The sequence below is a fragment of the Ochlerotatus camptorhynchus genome, unplaced genomic scaffold, assembly GCF_037179485.1.
Source record: "Ochlerotatus camptorhynchus isolate MF236.1 unplaced genomic scaffold, CSIRO-AGI_Acam_v1.1 ptg000298l, whole genome shotgun sequence".
In the NCBI taxonomy this organism is placed as follows: Eukaryota; Metazoa; Arthropoda; class Insecta; order Diptera; family Culicidae; genus Ochlerotatus; species Ochlerotatus camptorhynchus.
Genome location: NW_027040786.1, coordinates 1,025,873 through 1,043,240, shown reverse-complemented (window position 1 = coordinate 1,043,240; position 17,368 = coordinate 1,025,873). Strand labels below are relative to the sequence as shown.

The following is a 17,368-nucleotide window of genomic DNA, read 5'->3' as shown; positions in this document are numbered from 1 at the left end:
TGGATAAAAAACAAATTCACTATTTATTAAGATGGAATGCAAATCCAAAAAATCTGAACAATATTTTAAATCCAAAGTGGAAAATTGTCTAAACCTGATGTGCGTTACTATTTCGGCATAACTTGGCATACCCCCTTTAAATCAGTCTTCCGAAACCGCCGTAGAATTTTTATAACTGCATTCTTAATTTAGCTCGTGATGTGATGTGATGTGAAAGGCGTACCACCATCAGTGCAAGGATTACCAATGTCTGCAGATACTTTACAGGTTGTAAAGTTATGCCTGATGGTTTTTTGCAGCAGGGTGAATCAGTTTCATTGAAGACCTTTGGACAAAACGGCCATCTGGTCTGTAATCACGTGACAAGGGACTGGCAAATCCACAAACCCTCGTCCAGTCAACAAATCCTTCGATTCCCTTAGACTCGATTGGTGGATCCGAGTGAAGGTAGCCAAGTATCAGGTCCAGTAACTTGCAATTTCTTGACGCGAATACGACGAAAAATGGAATATCTTCGTTCCAATAAAGGTTCCTCTTCTTTTTCGAAACCGTATGTCAGCGGCAAATCACAGTCAGTACAGCCAGTATCCCGTGGGGATGGGATGCAGTTCTCGCAGGGCTTCTTCTGCATAGATGGTTTGATTCCTTTTGAAACGGATAATCGCGTTCTTGGCCATCTTTGAAAATGTTAACCGGATTAATAACCAAATAAGCATAAAAAAAAACTCAGAGAAAAAAATCAACGTCATGTTTGATCGGACGCGCAGCCTACTGCAATTATTAATTGGTGATCTAACGATCAGGGGATGGATATGACTGTCATATCGCTTAAGGTGATTCCTTGTAGAGTCCACAAACACAGCAAAAAATTAATTTTGATATCACATCAAAGTGGATGCACTTCAATCGTGTAAAAAATATGGTGTAATATTACTTGCTAAAAAGGACAAAATTATCATTAATACAGTGCATGAACTGACATTACACTACTTTTACTGCATTTGTTTATTTTTGTGGCCATAAAAATTGCATTAGATTTTCGACATGATTGAAGTGCATCCTCTTGGATGTAATATTAAAATTTATTTTTTGCTGTGAAATGGCCACCATGTAGGCTATACATGCAGATCCACTTCGAAATTTCCATTACACAAATCTCGGAAATCAGTGCTACATTTCACCTTAAATTCCTACTTCATGACTACTGCAGTGCATCAAACATGGAGTAACAGTTTTAATGTTGCACGTGTCGTAGAAGCTGATATTTGTGCTCTTAAAGATTCGAAGTGGTAACGAGAATAAGGATCTCACAGCGAAACACCTTAAGTTTGCTTCGTACCGAACATCTGCAACGTTGTCAGCGGTACCATGATATGTTTTGTTGTTTTGATGTTGAGTACGTGTATTCAACTATATGTCAAACCCCTGCTAACGATAGCGTTCGTGGCGAATAGAAGGAATTAAAAAATGATGATGGTCTCAAAATTTTGCACGTTGAGGTATAGGAAAGAAATCTTGAAAAGCATTTATTATCCGAAAAAAATATTTGTCATTTTTTTCAAACACAGTAAAAAATAAATTTTAATATTACATCTAAGAGGATGCACTTCAATCATGTCGAAAATCTCATGTAATTTTTATGGCTACAAAAATAAACAAATGCAGTAAAAGCAGTGTAACCACAGAGAACAGACGTTCAAGTTCGGTCAGAAACTTGTGTAAAATAAGTGGGAACGTCGCCGTTACGTGGTGTTAGCATCTCCTGATTTTCTCTATAAATTTTCCACTTTCGACCAATTTGGCGCTAGTATCGATAAATTTTCTGTTGAAAATCGCCACTTGACGCTACTAGCATTTAGTGTCTAGTGTAATTTGTGCAACGCCAGCGCCATCATGTTGTCCAAGAGGGTTTTTAAGTGGGGAAGTCACCGTTAGTGGCGCTTAAGTCGAATAGGAATCTTTACTCGAGTTTTTAGAGAAATTTTGTTCGAGCCTCCATGTCTGTTCTCTGTGGTGTAACGTCAGTTCATGCACTGTATTAATGAAAATTTTGTCCTTTTTGGCAAGTAATATGACACCATATTTTTGATACGATTGAAGTGCATCCACTTTGATGTGATATCAAAATTATTTTTTTGCTGTGAAGCTGCTACGGAGGAAGAAACCTCAAAAGCTATCTTATAGACGTATAATTTTAAATTTTTATTTTTTTCTTAGTTTTCGTTTAGATCTTTAGATTCAAACTTTTCTAACCTCGTATGCACAACCAAATGTAGAGAAAATTCTTTATTTGTTAAATAAAAGCGTTTTTAATATAGGCTGTTTCTAAGCACCGCCAATGTAGAGTGCGCTAGGCGATTATAAGAGGAAACGTCAACCAAACCGTTTGTTTACATCAAAATTAAATTTTTTTACATCTCAAATTAACACATATTGTTATGCGTATCTTGCATATTTCCATCGGGAGGGATCTTATTTAATCATTTTCACATATTTGAACGGATTTACAGCTCAAATAACACCACATTAGAAATCCGGAACATCATAACCGCTGTGGTAGTTTCATAAATCTTCACTTTTCTTAACAAAAATATGTGAAAGCACCAGCCGGATCACTGCAAAATCGATACAGAAAACAAAATATTCCATGTGACTGATGATTACAAGCACCTGCGATGGATAAATTAATCAGAAAAGGTAAAAACATTTTCCTCTTCCTATGCTACACGGCGAAAATTTCAGCCATCATCACTCTTTTGATGGTTCCCTTATTCACCACCAGAGACTGAAACGATCGCTTAGTTTCTATTGGATTCGCCTATTCTCTCATACCTCGCCGTGCAAAATTATGATACCCATCATCAGTTTTCTAGTTCTCCGATTTGCCACAAGTGGTGCTTTATGCTATCGTTAGATTGCCAATTAAGAACGTGTGCAAATAATTTGTTGCATGAATGTTGGATATAGCAGCTTATCTTCATTGTTTTTGACGCATATGACGGAAATGGTTCTCATATGCCGAAGTCCTATCAGGAATATTTATAGAACTTTTTAAGTAGACGATCTGGAAAATTTCCGAAACAGAGCTCAGACTTTATAAGTTATATAAGTTATATAAGTTATCTGATTTATATTGGACTAAACAGTGTCATAGTGAGTGTTTGCTACCTTTGGCAAACCGTGAAAATTATCATGACGCCCTTGTGAAAGACCCCACATACAGCGGGCGAGTCACCAGCAGCGCGTCCACGGACCGCCTGGCGGACTGGGTGGACTTGGGCCGAGCGCCCCCGTGGCGCATTTGGTTGCCCTTTGTGCGCCCCCGCTTCGCTGGCGCGCATATTTGCAACATTTGAGCGCGTGAGGCGAAAACGATACCTGTCAAAAGACTGATCGTTTAAGCCGCTTTGGTCACTCTTTGTCCGCCCCCCGCTGCCCCGGCGCGCTACCCGGCGGCTGTAGTTTGTGAACCACCATTTTCTTTCTTTCTGCAATTTTAATAATAAAAAGTAAATAATGTTGAACCCTTCACATGACTTTATTTAAAAATCTCTTATATATTCATACAACAATAATTCTTATAACTAAAATATTTGATTTTTTTTTTCATTTACATATCTTAAACTAACAATAATAACATACAAACTTACAAATTACCCAAAATCAGACGATATTCCTGGTGATACCTCATCATTCAGGTTCAGGCCTATCACGGGTGCCGTGGGGGAAGTATCTAGTAACTGATTAGATTTTATTAGGTTTAACCCCGAAAAACGCGTCACTCCTGGAGATGGCCATCGGAGGCCAATTTCGCGGCGGCCACATTAAAATTACTATCGTGGATTCATACCTTGATTCCATATCCAAATTTCTAGCTCCAGCTCCGTAGAACCAGAATAGTAGAAAGCAGCCAGCTGAAAGAAAATATTTACAAAAATTATCAACATCTCTGATCACGCCTTCCTTCGGAAGGGAAGTGAAGCCGTTGGTCCGCGGTTCATGAGTTGATGGGTCGATAGGTAGGATCCAGGTGTGGGAGCTGCCGTCCTGGCGTCGGTAGCATTGGTGCTCAGTACGGAAAACAAGATCGACGGAAAACAAATCAAGGAAAAAAAATAATAATCAAATTATATTGTTTGTTTGTTTTAATTGAAAAGTAATTTAGTTACCTTGAGTATAAATGTTCTGGTTGACACGTTCCGTCTTTGGTCCCGTCGGAAGACCATTCACTCCCGAAGATGGCCATCGGAGGCCAATTTCGCGGCCCGGATAAAAACAAACGACTTCCACGAACGAAATGAAAACATGGGTGACCGCGTACCCAACAAACAATTTGAGTTGATTAACAGCTGAATAAGCCATATTTTAGCTGAAGTAGCTTATTTTTGCCTGAATAAGCTCTTATTAAACATTCAATGTTTGTTGGGTAGTCAGTCGCCGCAAAAAAATTGCAATCGTTACTTGGGCGGAGCGGTCCGCGAACGATCAGTTTTCCAGCGCCCAATGTCAAATGACGTCACTTTTTCACCGGCAATTCGTGTGGGACCTTTAACTGAAATTTTTTTAACGGAAAGCCCGCTAGCTGAAACAATTGTCAGTTAAATTGTACAGTATCGAAATTATAACAAAAAAGCAGATGCACCACGATAAATGCATTTGACAAACGAGTGTACCCCATAGGCATAAATACGTTCGGCATACGGACGTTAGGTATACGGACGTTAGGCATAATGGACGTTAGGCATAAAGTCATTAGGTATAATGGACGTTAGGCATAATATACGTTAGGCATAATGGACGTTAGGCATAATGGACGTTAGGCATAAAATACCTTGCTGCTGTGCAACTCTAGAAACCTGCTTAACCTGTAAACCTGTAAACAATGCTTAAATTAGGCTTAGCGTTGAATAAAAAATGATACAAGTTAAACAAACATAGTTTATTTAATAAGCACAGTTTGGAATCCATTATTTATCATATCATAAGTGACGTATCTACATATTTACTTAGATCCATGATTAGTAGCGATAGTGGTTAAGTAATCTTACAATGAAAACTCAGCTTAGTTTTGAACTATATCTTGAAATCAATCGCATCTAGAAATAAAAAAATCACACATTTGTTGTAATATATTCTTACACACATATTGCAAAAGTCAAAGAAGAAAAGGTTTTCCTCAAAGAACAGCTCATGAAATAAAGAATGGTGAATTCTGTGATTTTTCATTCAATAACAAAAAAACAGCCAAGGTTGAATAAAATATGATGCCAAAGAACAGCTCATGAAATCAAGAATGGTGAATTCTGTGGTTTTTCATTCAACAACAAAAAAACATACCTGCTGCTTCCAGGATTTCCTGCCATACTTTTCGATACAACGATTCTGATTTTGTTGTCATCAGAATGAAAACTAGCGGAACCGTCTGCTGATGTAAAGGAGCGATACTTCCATGAACAGTGACGAGTTGCCGAAACAAACTGTGCAAACGTACCATCTGTAACCCAACCCTAATAAAAATTGTATGGTTAATTTGCTTAACGACGTGTTCTGGGTATCATCCAAACCATTTGTGGAATAGTTCAATGATTTGGGTTATCGTTCGTTTATGGTTATTTTTATTAGGGAATACTTTGCCTGTCCAAGACGTCGTTCATGAGTTCCAAAATTTAAGGCTCTTTCATTATTGTCACCGAAGTCAGCAATCAATAGACGGTCTCCATTATCATCCTTCTGGAATTCATCCGGTAGATTATGCCTAACGTCCATTATGCCTAACGTCCTTTATGCCCAACGTCCATTATGCCTATCGTACATTATGCCTAACGTCCGTATGCCTAACGTACGTATGCCTAACGTCCGTATGCCTAACGACCGTATGCCTAACGTCGTGCACCCTTGACAAACCGTCTGACATATGAAATTCAAGAGCAAATTTTCATTAGGTCGTAAGTAACATTTCAACTCACTTGAGAAAATCGGCTCCGATGATTTTAGAACTAATTTTTATTCCTATTTAAAAAGAAATCAATTTTATATTAACTAAATACTTCTAAACGATAATTTGTGCTATTTTTTTGCATCGCTGTGGTAAATATTCAAATTAAGTTTGATCATAATATGAGTTTTGTAAAAAATAAGATTATTCGACGTATTGGTTCACCAAACGCGCATACGACCTTTTCATAAGTCACTATGATAGGTTGCACGTTACTTTCGTCTAGGCGTTACGCTGTTTTATAAACTGACATGTTACTTACGTTGAGTGGGTTACGTTATTTTGTAAGCTGTCATGTTGCTTACGTCATGTTGGTTTCGTCGATTCGCTAAACACAAAAAAAATAAATGTTACTTACGTCAAAAGAATTTTAGCATAAAAATTATGCTCATTTTTGTTTTATTTTGTGTTTCCTTCAAGCGACAACTGTTGTGTAACTGTTTTATGTGTTTTTGTGCAGTGAACCAGTAAATATCCATCAGGGACCTTTGTACACATCGTAAGATGCTGCTTGTGATGTTCCTTTTGTAGATTCAATTGAATCTACCCCTAGATCGTTCTGATTCATGCCACGGAGACTGAAAATGGTTCGGTTGATATAGATCTTTTGGTGAGATAGACCATCAGTGGTGTCAGCCGTTCAACTGTTCACAACATAAAACCAGGATCCTGTTGAAGATTCGATGTTATGCTGGGAATTTCGTACACAGCAAAAAAAATGTAATATCGACCAACGTAATTCAAGCTGTTGTATCAAATAATGATGTAATGAAATAATTAATAAAGCAGATACAATATTACATCAAATGGCTGTTTGGAAGTAACAACTTTTTTTTCTGTGTACGGTATGTTGCAGTTTTTTCTGGCTAAAAACCTAGACCTAATTAAAAACATCTATTTTCAGATAGTACCGATGATATGCTGCACCTAATTGGTGTCTTTGGATCGGGCTTCTATGTGCGTTGGAAAAGATGTTTTGGAAATTGAACCACTTCACTTCTGGGATATGTTGAGCAAGGCGTTTTTCATGGTGCTCCAGTTGGTAGTCAGCTTAGTATCTAGATGGCTATCCACACATTTCGGAAATTGCATGGACTCAAACTTGAATCGGATTGGACGTTCTCAATTTAGCGTTTTTCTTATTTTTTATTAGTTTATAACTAGAAAAATATTTATTCCTCCAACGCGAACTTTGCCATGGAACAATTTGTTGAAACATTTCTTTTAGGACCTCAAGAAAGTTTAAGCATGTGCTAGCGAGACTGTTGGCATTCCTATTTATGTTTCGCAGAACCATGAACATCGTGTAGTTGATTGCGACGAAGAAAACTTCTTCGAAACCGGATTTGTCAAAACTGAAACCGGCACGAACCGAAAAATAGCAAAAACGCGATTAAGGAAAATATTGAGATCCACTTGGACGAGTAGTTTAAGAACGCGTTGCTGGGGTTGGATGAGGTTGTTCCGGAAATGCCTCCACCGGCAAAAAAGAATTTGAAAGAAGGAGACCAATGGACATTAGAAAAGGGAAAAGAAAAAGAAAGTGATATTGTGCCTTAACTGACTTGGCTTTTCGAGGTCCGTTAGCGCGTCATTGTGCGATTATAGCGCACTACTCTCGACACTATGTTCAACAGACCGAACGAGGCAGACCGAACGCTAGCAGGTTATTCCGGGCTTCAACTGTACTGATAATATATAAAGTGTTTCCTTAACATTCTTTGTGAAAATAACGAGAAATATAAAATGAATGACGTTGTATACATTTTTATCGCATTTCTTTTATTTACTAGATTTCAACAAGCAACTAGGTATGTACTGTTGTAGTAACTTAACGCTAACATCAGTTTTCGGCATCGCTTTCAAAGTCATATAAATCCGAATCAAAATGATCTTCAATGCCGATTTTCTGTTTTCTTCCTCGCTTAGGCTCCTGAAGGCCTGTCAAAAAAGCAGAATAGTAGCGTTTTTGTTTGATGTACGGCATTAAATTTCTTAGATCTGCCAGTTTTGCTGCCGGAAGCGGTATTGGCTGTGTTTCGATTGGACTTAGTACAAAATCTTCAGCATTACGGTGATTCTCCTGCGTTGTCAGCTCCATTGAATGATATTGCTCCTCAGATAAGTCATACTTGAATAGAACGACTCTAGGATGGTCAGTGGAGTACTTAAATACCATTATCTGTTTGAATTTTACACTGTCTCCAGCTACAGTTCGCCGAGGAATTCTATAACGGCTAGATAAATCTTTTATTGATTTGAACTCCACTTGATCCATTTCGATAACATTGAAAGGTATGGACCGTCTAACTGAAGCTATGAAAATAGCCCAGTCACGAGGCGTTTCTATGTCTATGGACGTTTTCTTCTTTGATCGTTCAATGGCTGCATGGATTGTGTCCACCTCCATATGCGAATGTCCAGTGCACATGAACTTATGTTCAATAGTAATGGATCGGCCACGCTCGCCAAACAATTCGGCAAAAAAGCTGAACAAAAACACGATGTTTTTGTTCATGTTTTGACCACCACATCGGTCGCTGTAGTAGATTACATGATTTATACAAGATGGCACTGATGTCAAATCCTTTATAAGGCAGGATCCGACTTCCTGCGACCCTCTGCGGGCCTTTGTTTCGTCCCACAAATAACAAAAAGCAGCATTTTCTCCCAGGCAACTCGCGAACATAGTGAGGTTCAATGTGTAAAGTTGTCTGCTATAATACACTCTACCTGATGTTAGGTGGGGTGTTGGAAGCTGCTTTTGTAAGTCAAAAGACACAACTCGAACCGTGGAATCGGTCTTCGATCGTCGTATGTCACATCTCTTCTCCTCGTAGACCCGTTGAGCAGCCTGTTGATGTTCTTCCAGTTTGTTTTCTATCTCCTGTTTCTCAATTTCATCCGTTTTCAATTTAATTTCAATGCGCAGTTTATCGCAAAGATCACACGTGTCCTGTTTTGGCTTGCGAAAAGACAGATTCATAGAACTAAATATAATTCTATATGTGTTGTAGGCCACTGGTACATAGCCATCGCTGGAACACTTTTCCTGATACAATTGATGCATCTTTGCCACATTGAGATCACTTGATAGATAAAGACGATCAGATCGTGCGCGACCGTAGTGGCTCGTATAAGCCGGGAATGATAATATATGTGTTTTAATATATTGCATATGCTCTGTACTGACGGTCAAGCGTGATCCATTCTTCAACCTACCATCGTCAGCAGATATACCAGCACCGGCGATTTTTTTTGCAGCGATTGTACGAATTTTCCTGTCACGAATGTCCAAAGTTGCCATGAATATGTCTTTGCAGACCTTGACTGGTCCTTCGACCGCAGGCAAATAGTATTCTCTAGAATACGCACGTCGTGAATTGACCACCTTTAAATGATATTAAAAATACGTTATGTTGTGTTGTATAGCATCCAGGGTTGAAAAAATCATCTGCATTCACTATGAAATGAATGTTTCATCCAAAGTGAACTTTGATGAATTTTAGTGATTTTTTTCAGCCCTGTCAGCATCTATAGAAGGAGACGTAGCAGTAAGTTTACTGTATAGGGTGTGTAGGTCATATTTCCTCAACAAAATTTCTGATCGACATGACAATCAATAAATTCAACGGGAGATAGATTCAAACAAAATAAATTTTGTTATGATTACGAGCAACGTTAAAAATAATGCCACTTTTGTCCCGACCATTTCCGATTTCAGGTGTAGGAATAAAGATGGAGGTATTTTGAGGTGGTTAAAAGGTGAAAGCAGCACTACGATGAACACCTGAATTTCTCAGAGGCAGAGAGCCAAGCGAGCAGGAGAAACGGCTTTATCGCTACGGTGGACGAATAAGACATACCAACTCCGAAGAGAACAACAAGGCAACTGGGAAGGAACTTATAAAAATTGACCCAAATAAGTTGGTTACTTGTTCTGCACCCACTGACAGTCAGGATCTTGGATAAAGAACACTTGGTTGTTTCAGATCATCTGGTCCATATTCTGGTCAAATCCTAAGTCAAATCTCTGAATTTATTCTAATGAGTCATCTATAGTGACAAGCAATGCATTAGGTATAGGAAAAACGTGACAAAAGTGGGAGGGGAGGGGGGGTTAAATTTTCCTCAATTAGGCGTGACATAATTAATGCATGGCCCATAAATGTCTAAACAAACACAGAGCTCTAGGTCCAGTTTCACAAATGGACAATATTTACGGTTGTATTGGATCTGGATCGTCTGGAGGATCTTCCCGTCACAACCAGGGTCCATATTCCGGTATAAACATCGAATTCATTGTAATGAGACATTTATAAGTGGTTTCGAAAAACCGAGGAACTCTAGATGCAGTTTCATGAATTGCCAACTTTAAGGTTGTTCTATGGCTCCCATGGTCCATATTCCGGTCTAAATTTCAAATTAATATAATGAGAGAGAGAAGGATTAGTAATTTCCATTTAATTCCACTACCTTATTTGCTTATCCTTGACAGATACGCGTATTTCGTCTACAATGTGCAGACTTCTTCAGTGTCTTGTACTAATACTCGAGTATTAGTGTCTTGTAGTAAAACTCGAGTATTAGTACAAGACACTGAAGAAGTCTGCACATTGTAGACGAAATACGCGTATCTGTCAAGGATAAGCAAATAAGGTAGTGGAATTTAATGGAAATTACTAATCCTTCTCTCTCTCATTATACAGGTATTCCACTAAGACGCCCACATTCATCAGGATTCAAATTAATTCTGATGAGACATCTATAAGTGGTTTCGAAAAACCATGGAGCGCTAGGACCAGTTTCACGAGTAGACTTCTTTTACGGTTGTTCTGGATGGGGTGGGTCACTTCTCGGGTCACCTCGTGGCACTCAGCGTCCTTATTTGCAGTCAAACCCGGAAGTCATTCTAATGCGACATCTATAAATGGTTTCGGAAAAAAACGCGGAATTCTAGGACCAAATTCTCGAATTGATCACTTTTACGGTTGTTCCGGATCTTCCAAAGTATCCTCCCTTAAGGTTCATATTCCGGTTAAAAATCGGGGTGCATTCTAATGGGACATTTATATCTTGTTTCAAAAAAAGAAACCGTGGAACTCTAGGCCCAGTTTCACGAATTGACTATTTTTGTGGTTGTTGCGGATCTTCCGGAGGGTTACCCCGTGGCTCCAAGGATCTATATTCCGGTTAAAACTCTGAATTAATTCTAATAAGATATTCTATAAATGGTTTCGAAAAATCCGCGGAGCTCTAGGACCAGTTTCATTAATTGATAAATTCTACGGTTGTTCCGGATCTTCCGGAAGACCAGCTGGTGCCCTACTAAAAGCTAAACTTTGCCTAAGAGTGGCTAAAAATCCGCTAATCAATTTTCCAAAAGACATCAGGAAGTCATCTCTAGGTTTCCCCACAATCAAAATTGGCCCCAAATTAGCTCCAAATCCCATATGCTACGTGTATTCGGTCCCTATTAACCTTGACTGTATTTGGTCATGTATCTAGAACCAAATGTCGAATCATAATGAATTAATTGTTGCACCTGTTACCAAGATTAAATTTCATGTTTCAAATAGAAATAGGTATTTCAAAACAAAATCTAGTGGAAATTACCTTTGGACGATCAGTTTTTTTTACTGACATGTGACTTGCAATGAATTGGTTTTGACCTGATGTTTTCAGCTTGAGTAGGTTTCTCAAAAGCTGCGCTCGAATAGTGTCCGGGTATTTTCTGCCGCAATTAAGCTTGCATTTGCAAGAAGGCTTAATCATTCGGGCGGGAACGATCCTACCGTCCTGCCGAGTATACTCGAGGCCTTTCTCTTTTTGACACTTATTTAAGTTTCTGAGTCGAGTCTTAGAAACTTTCATTTGAACAGTTTCTTTTTCCATGTTCTCTACCGCCTGAATACTTATATTTCCAGTTAATTTGTCCATTTGTATATCATTTTGTATCGGTTCGCCTGAAATTACAAATTAATATTTTTTTACTCATACGCATACATTTAAATCAAATCATTTCCACTTACTTCGCAATCGCTTTGGTGGCAAATGAATATCTTTGTTGTCAGCCAAGCGTTTACGTGCCTTGTCTACCTCACCATCCGAGTCATCGTCAAGTTCATTATCACTGACAATTGTGTTATAGTTTTGAAAATATTCATATATAGTCAAATCATTGAGCAATGTAGGATCACCATCCGCACTCTCATTAGTATCGAAAGTGTTGTTGTCAGGATTCCAATCAGGATCATCGGAGCTTGTTTTAGAGCAAACATTTTCATCATCACTATGCATCTCGTTGTTGTCAACATGCATCACTTTGTGTTCCAAAGCGATGGGCAATTCAAAGTTTTGATTTTCGAGAGCGCCGTACATCTCTTCATTGTTTTTAGAGCAAAGTGCATGATTGCGGACATCATTCCGCCCATCATTGTTTTCCGAAGGATATTGCTCTTCAGAGATATAATTTTGAAGATTTCCGTGAACATTTGAAAGATTTGATGATTCTCGGTTCCGTGTGCATTCCGGTGCGTTCGGCAAAACAGGGCTGGCTTTGATTAAACGCAAGTCTATCGGAGATATATAGGTTTGTACTTGCTGTGGTGTGTTGTGCAGAGTTGGTAGTACCAAACATAGTGCTTTTGGGCTTGAATTATTTATTGATAGGTCCATTGCTTCAGTGGACGATTTAATTGAGTAATCGATAGGAGCCATATACGGTTTCGGCAAGTGTTTCGGCGTTGATGTGACGATTTGGTTGAAGGAAACATCTAAGCTTGCAGACAAAAAATTATCATGGTCAACATGTTTAGGTGTTGAACCAACTGTACTTTTGTTGGTAGTGAACAGCGCTGAAATATGTTTAATTAATTAATGTGGTTCTAATAATAAAAAGGAGAGTGTTAATAATTACCTCTCCGTACTTTGAAGGCCGGCTGTGATATCGAATATTTCACGATTTTCTCTCCAGGCAAGGCAAGGCGACGAGAATTGGATCCATGACGCATTTCAAAGTTCTGCGAACGTACTCTTGCCGAGCGCGTAGATACTGACAAGGATTTGTCGGGTTCTGACGTAAACAAACCATCGAACGACACTGAAATTGGCTACATTAGATATTCTGCCAGATATTAGTAATGTAAAAAAAAAAAAAATTACCTTTCCGACCAGATTCAGTGTTAACCCTACTGAGATTCCTCAATGCAGGTTTAATAGAGGATAACCTGGATTTTTCAAGTTTTGGTTTGAATGAACCACTCGACACTGGAAATGTTTTAGTCAGATTCAAATTTAATATGCAATACTGTATTTATCTTATACCCCGTTCACACAACAACCTATATCACGTAACTTTCGCTGGAAATGATATGGATGACGATTGGTATCAAGATACTCTACATATATCGCATATAGGCTGTACTTTGAACGGGGTACAGAGGCCGAGATAGAGACTATGCATTAATTATGCCACGCGAAATTGAGAAAATATTTAACACCCACGTTTTTTCCAATACCTAGTGCATTTCTTGTCACATCTTTTATCACCCCCGCCCACCTTAGAGCGCGACATAATAAATGTAATTGAAACACTACTCTTACCCTTTTCAACAATGCGACCTGCATATCGTTTCAATTCATTAGCTATTGTTTTACCAGGCCAATTCGACATTGGAGCTTCAATGTTGCTCAAGTCCTGGAATGCCGAGCGCGTAGAGCTAGACAGCGATTTTGGAGTTTCAATGCTGCTCAAGTCCTGGAATGCCGAGCGCGTAGAACTAGACAGCGATTTATGAAACTCCGAACTGAATGGATAGTTCAACGACGCTAAAAAAAAATGTATGATTAGGATGATTTGTTACGAGAAATTGAGGAAAGTTTAGGCACGGTGAATGGCGACTTGACGGTACTTTTTTCTTCAAAGAATGTGAAACCGCTCTCCTCTTTTAAAGCATGACATGGGTTAAGCACAAAATGTAATATAAAAGTATCAACACTTACCCTTTTGAACAGACTGTGCATTAGAATGATCCTTATTGATGTTTTCTTCGAGTCCGGTTATTGAACGGTTGTAATCCAGCCGGGAACACGATTTCGGGATGATCTTCGAATCAAATGAACCGGTATTGGGAACTAAAATAGGAGCAATAACATTAACTAAAATATTAAAAAGGGTATGAAAATCAACTTACCATTTCCTGTTTCGATAGCAGAAATCACAGAACGGTTTGCATCCAACCGGGAACCCGCTCTGGGGACGATCTCCGAACCAAATGATCCAGCATTGGTACCTAAAATAGGTGCATTAACATTAACTTACATATTAAAAAGGGTATGAAAACCAACTTACTATTTCTTATTTCGATATCAGAAAACGTAGAACTAGCATCCGACCGCGAACCCGATCTGAGGATGCCGGTTTGTGCTACTGTGCACGAAGGCTTCAATAGAAATTTCTTGAACTCGGCTCCAAATGAACGATTTAACGGCACTAAAATAGGTTTAATGAATTTGAAAACTAGATAATATATTATTCAAGAGAACACAGTCAAGCTTACCTTTCTGAGCTGACGAATCACCGTCCATTCTTGTTGACGGTCAAAAAACAGTTGAATCTATTGATCCGTGTCGTTTCACGGTGGCGGATTTATTCAGCTGGATGACGGCAAAGAGTAGCTGCATCAGCAAGAGGAAATTGACATTTTAATTGGATCGACCAGAGTATAGAGATTACCGAAGTTTATCGTACACAAACTATGTTGAGCGACGTCGCGTATACGTATATGCACAATGTTTTCATCAGGAAAATTGCTCCCATAGCAAAATATTTTCCTGATGAAAATAAATCACAGACACAATCACACTTCAGCAATCTCTATTTACCTTCTGATTTTGACAGGTGACTTAAGTCGAATTTCGTTTATAAGACGTTTTGACATAAAATTGTCGAAAACGATGAGACGTTATGAGCGTTACATAAGTCTTTTTACAGGTAAACCGACCAATGTCGCAAAGTAGTATTGTTGTATGGTTGTGTGGCATAAGTCGATTTTTCAATGTGCAAATTTTATGTTTTACTATCAAAACATCACCATGAAAATTTAAATCCACATTAATGTACGCTTGAGCTATCGTATCGCACGTAAATCTCGTTTTTGTTTACATTGTTACTTACGACCTAATGAAAATTTGCTCTTGAAATGCACTTTAATTAGCGAATACCGTTAGCTTAGAGAAAAGTAAGCATGTTTCAGTTAGCGAACGTTGAGTTTAAAATAAAAATACTTAAGATTTGAGGGTGCGATTTTTCAAAGCAATATTTTTCTTTGAAATATCAACAGTACTCAGTCATCAATTCAACTTTACGTACTTTGCCCTAATATTCAACATGCAAAAAGCCACAGCGCATTTTCCACCCAGTATCAACCATTATATGTACACTGAGCGAATTTACCATGTCGTAAATATGAGATACCCGATTGACTGATAATTGACATTAAATGGGATGATGCATCATACATATCATAAAAGAAAATATCAACCACTTAATGAAGTACCGTTCAAATTTTGAAAGGTATTAACAATAAATGAACTCAAGAACAGAAATGAACTAAAATCATCCAAGTGAACCCCATAACGAAAATCATACAACAACTGTCATGTGATTCATTTTCATATCGTTTCGGTTTCCCATTGCGTTTTGGCCTTACCATTTTTTCGCATACCACGGGGAGTGTCACCAAAAAGCGAACGAGAAAAAAGTTTTCGGATTCATGTGGCAAAAAATTATCTACTCGTTTTGTTCCCATTTGATTCGAATGTTTCAGTGCCCGTGGATTATTCGCGAACCACAAGTACCAGAACGCAGAACTTCCCCTTTCGTACTACGGCAAGTCGCCGAACGAGTGGAGTGGTACAAACTGGCCAAGTTGGCCATCGACAGAAACGTGTAATCAAAAAACATCCGCTGGTTGATTCAAATTCGTAGACTTCAGTAAGTTACTGGGAGGGAGGTCCTTTGTTTCAAGCAATACGATTCTAACAAACCAAATTTATCTTCCAGTGATATCTTCAAGACCAACTAGCTGATGAGCTCGTTCCAGCAGATTTTGGACAACATTTTCAAACTGCTTTTCGAGGCCACAAACAACCCGAGCCAACATTCGAAATTGCACAAGTTCCTACAGCACGAGATTGGGTTCGATTCCGTGTATGACGAGTCCAAACCGGTGAATCCACTGTTTGATGGGGAACAAACTTTCATAGCGAATCAAAACAAACATTGCGTAGTACTAGAATTTTGACTAGAATGGGGTACGTTAATCGTTTGCTTGGGACCAATAGGCTAGTCAAGTAAAGGGTGATACGGTCAAAATTTGGTCAATATCAACTTGACGTATTTCTTTCAATTTTGCATTTAAAAAACCTGAACACCCCTCATTTTGAAGGTGTGTGTGTGTAGAATGTTGCTCCTATTTTGATTTTGGAATTCACTCTTCAGTTGTCAAAATGCCGTCCAAGCAAGAAGAGCAGCGTATCAAAATTTTGCTCGCGCATCGCGAAAATCCGAGCTACTCGCACGCAAAGTTGGCAAAATCGCTAAAAGTTGCCAAATCAACCGTTACAAATGTAATTAAAGTGTTTGGGGAACGTTTGTCGACAGCCAGGAAGTCTGGATCGGGGGGAAATCGAAAACAGGAAGCCGCTGAGACGACAAAGAGAGTTGCCGGTAGTTTCAAGCGAAACCCTAACCTCTCTCTCCGAGATGCCGCAAATAAGCTGGGTGTATCGTCTACAACCGTGCATCGAGCCAAAAAACGAGCCGGGCTATCGACTTACAAGAAGGTAGTGACTCCAAATCGCGATGATAAACAAAATACGACGACCAAAGCGCGATCCCGGAGGCTGTACACGACGATGCTGACGAAGTTTGACTGCGTGGTAATGGACGACGAAACCTACGTCAAAGCCGACTACAAGCAGCTTCCGGAACAGGAGTTTTATACGGCAAAAGGAAGGGGAAAGGTAGCAGATGTTTTCAAGCACATGAAACTGTCAAAGTTCGCAAAGAAATATCTGGTTTGGCAAGCCATCTGTACCTGTGGCTTGAAAAGCAGCATTTTCATAGCTTCCGGGACTGTCAACCAAGAAATTTACGTGAAAGAGTGTTTGAATAAACGTCTGCTGCTTTTCCTGAAGAAACACGGTTGTTCCGTACTGTTTTGGCCGGATTTGGCATCTTGCCATTATGATAAAAAAGGCCATGGAGTGGTACGCCGCCAACAACGTGCAGGTGGTTCCCAAGGACAAGAACCCTCCCAACACGCCAGAGCTCCGCCCAATTGAGAAATACTGGGCTATTGTCAAGCG

The 17,368-nt window shown here is 39.0% G+C and overlaps 2 protein-coding genes across 2 annotated transcripts; both read right to left on the bottom strand.

The window, feature by feature from the left end:
* Positions 1-10,907: 10,907 nt before the first annotated feature.
* LOC135706936 (uncharacterized) lies at positions 10,908-12,376 on the bottom strand. Its single transcript, XM_065228619.1, has 3 exons — positions 12,028-12,376; positions 11,612-11,961; positions 10,908-10,919 (listed from the first exon to the last, which is right to left on the bottom strand). Exons 1-3 carry the CDS (start codon positions 12,374-12,376, stop codon positions 10,908-10,910), a joined length of 711 nt encoding a protein of 236 aa, XP_065084691.1.
* Positions 12,377-12,842: 466 nt separating this feature from the next.
* On the bottom strand, positions 12,843-14,584 carry LOC135706934 (uncharacterized). Its single transcript, XM_065228618.1, has 7 exons — positions 14,557-14,584; positions 14,349-14,489; positions 14,191-14,289; positions 14,000-14,131; positions 13,601-13,825; positions 13,160-13,264; positions 12,843-13,097 (listed from the first exon to the last, which is right to left on the bottom strand). The coding sequence occupies exons 1-7, from the start codon at positions 14,582-14,584 to the stop codon at positions 12,904-12,906; spliced, it is 924 nt and encodes a 307-aa protein (XP_065084690.1). The 3' UTR covers positions 12,843-12,903.
* Between the last annotated feature and the right edge of the window lie 2,784 nt (positions 14,585-17,368).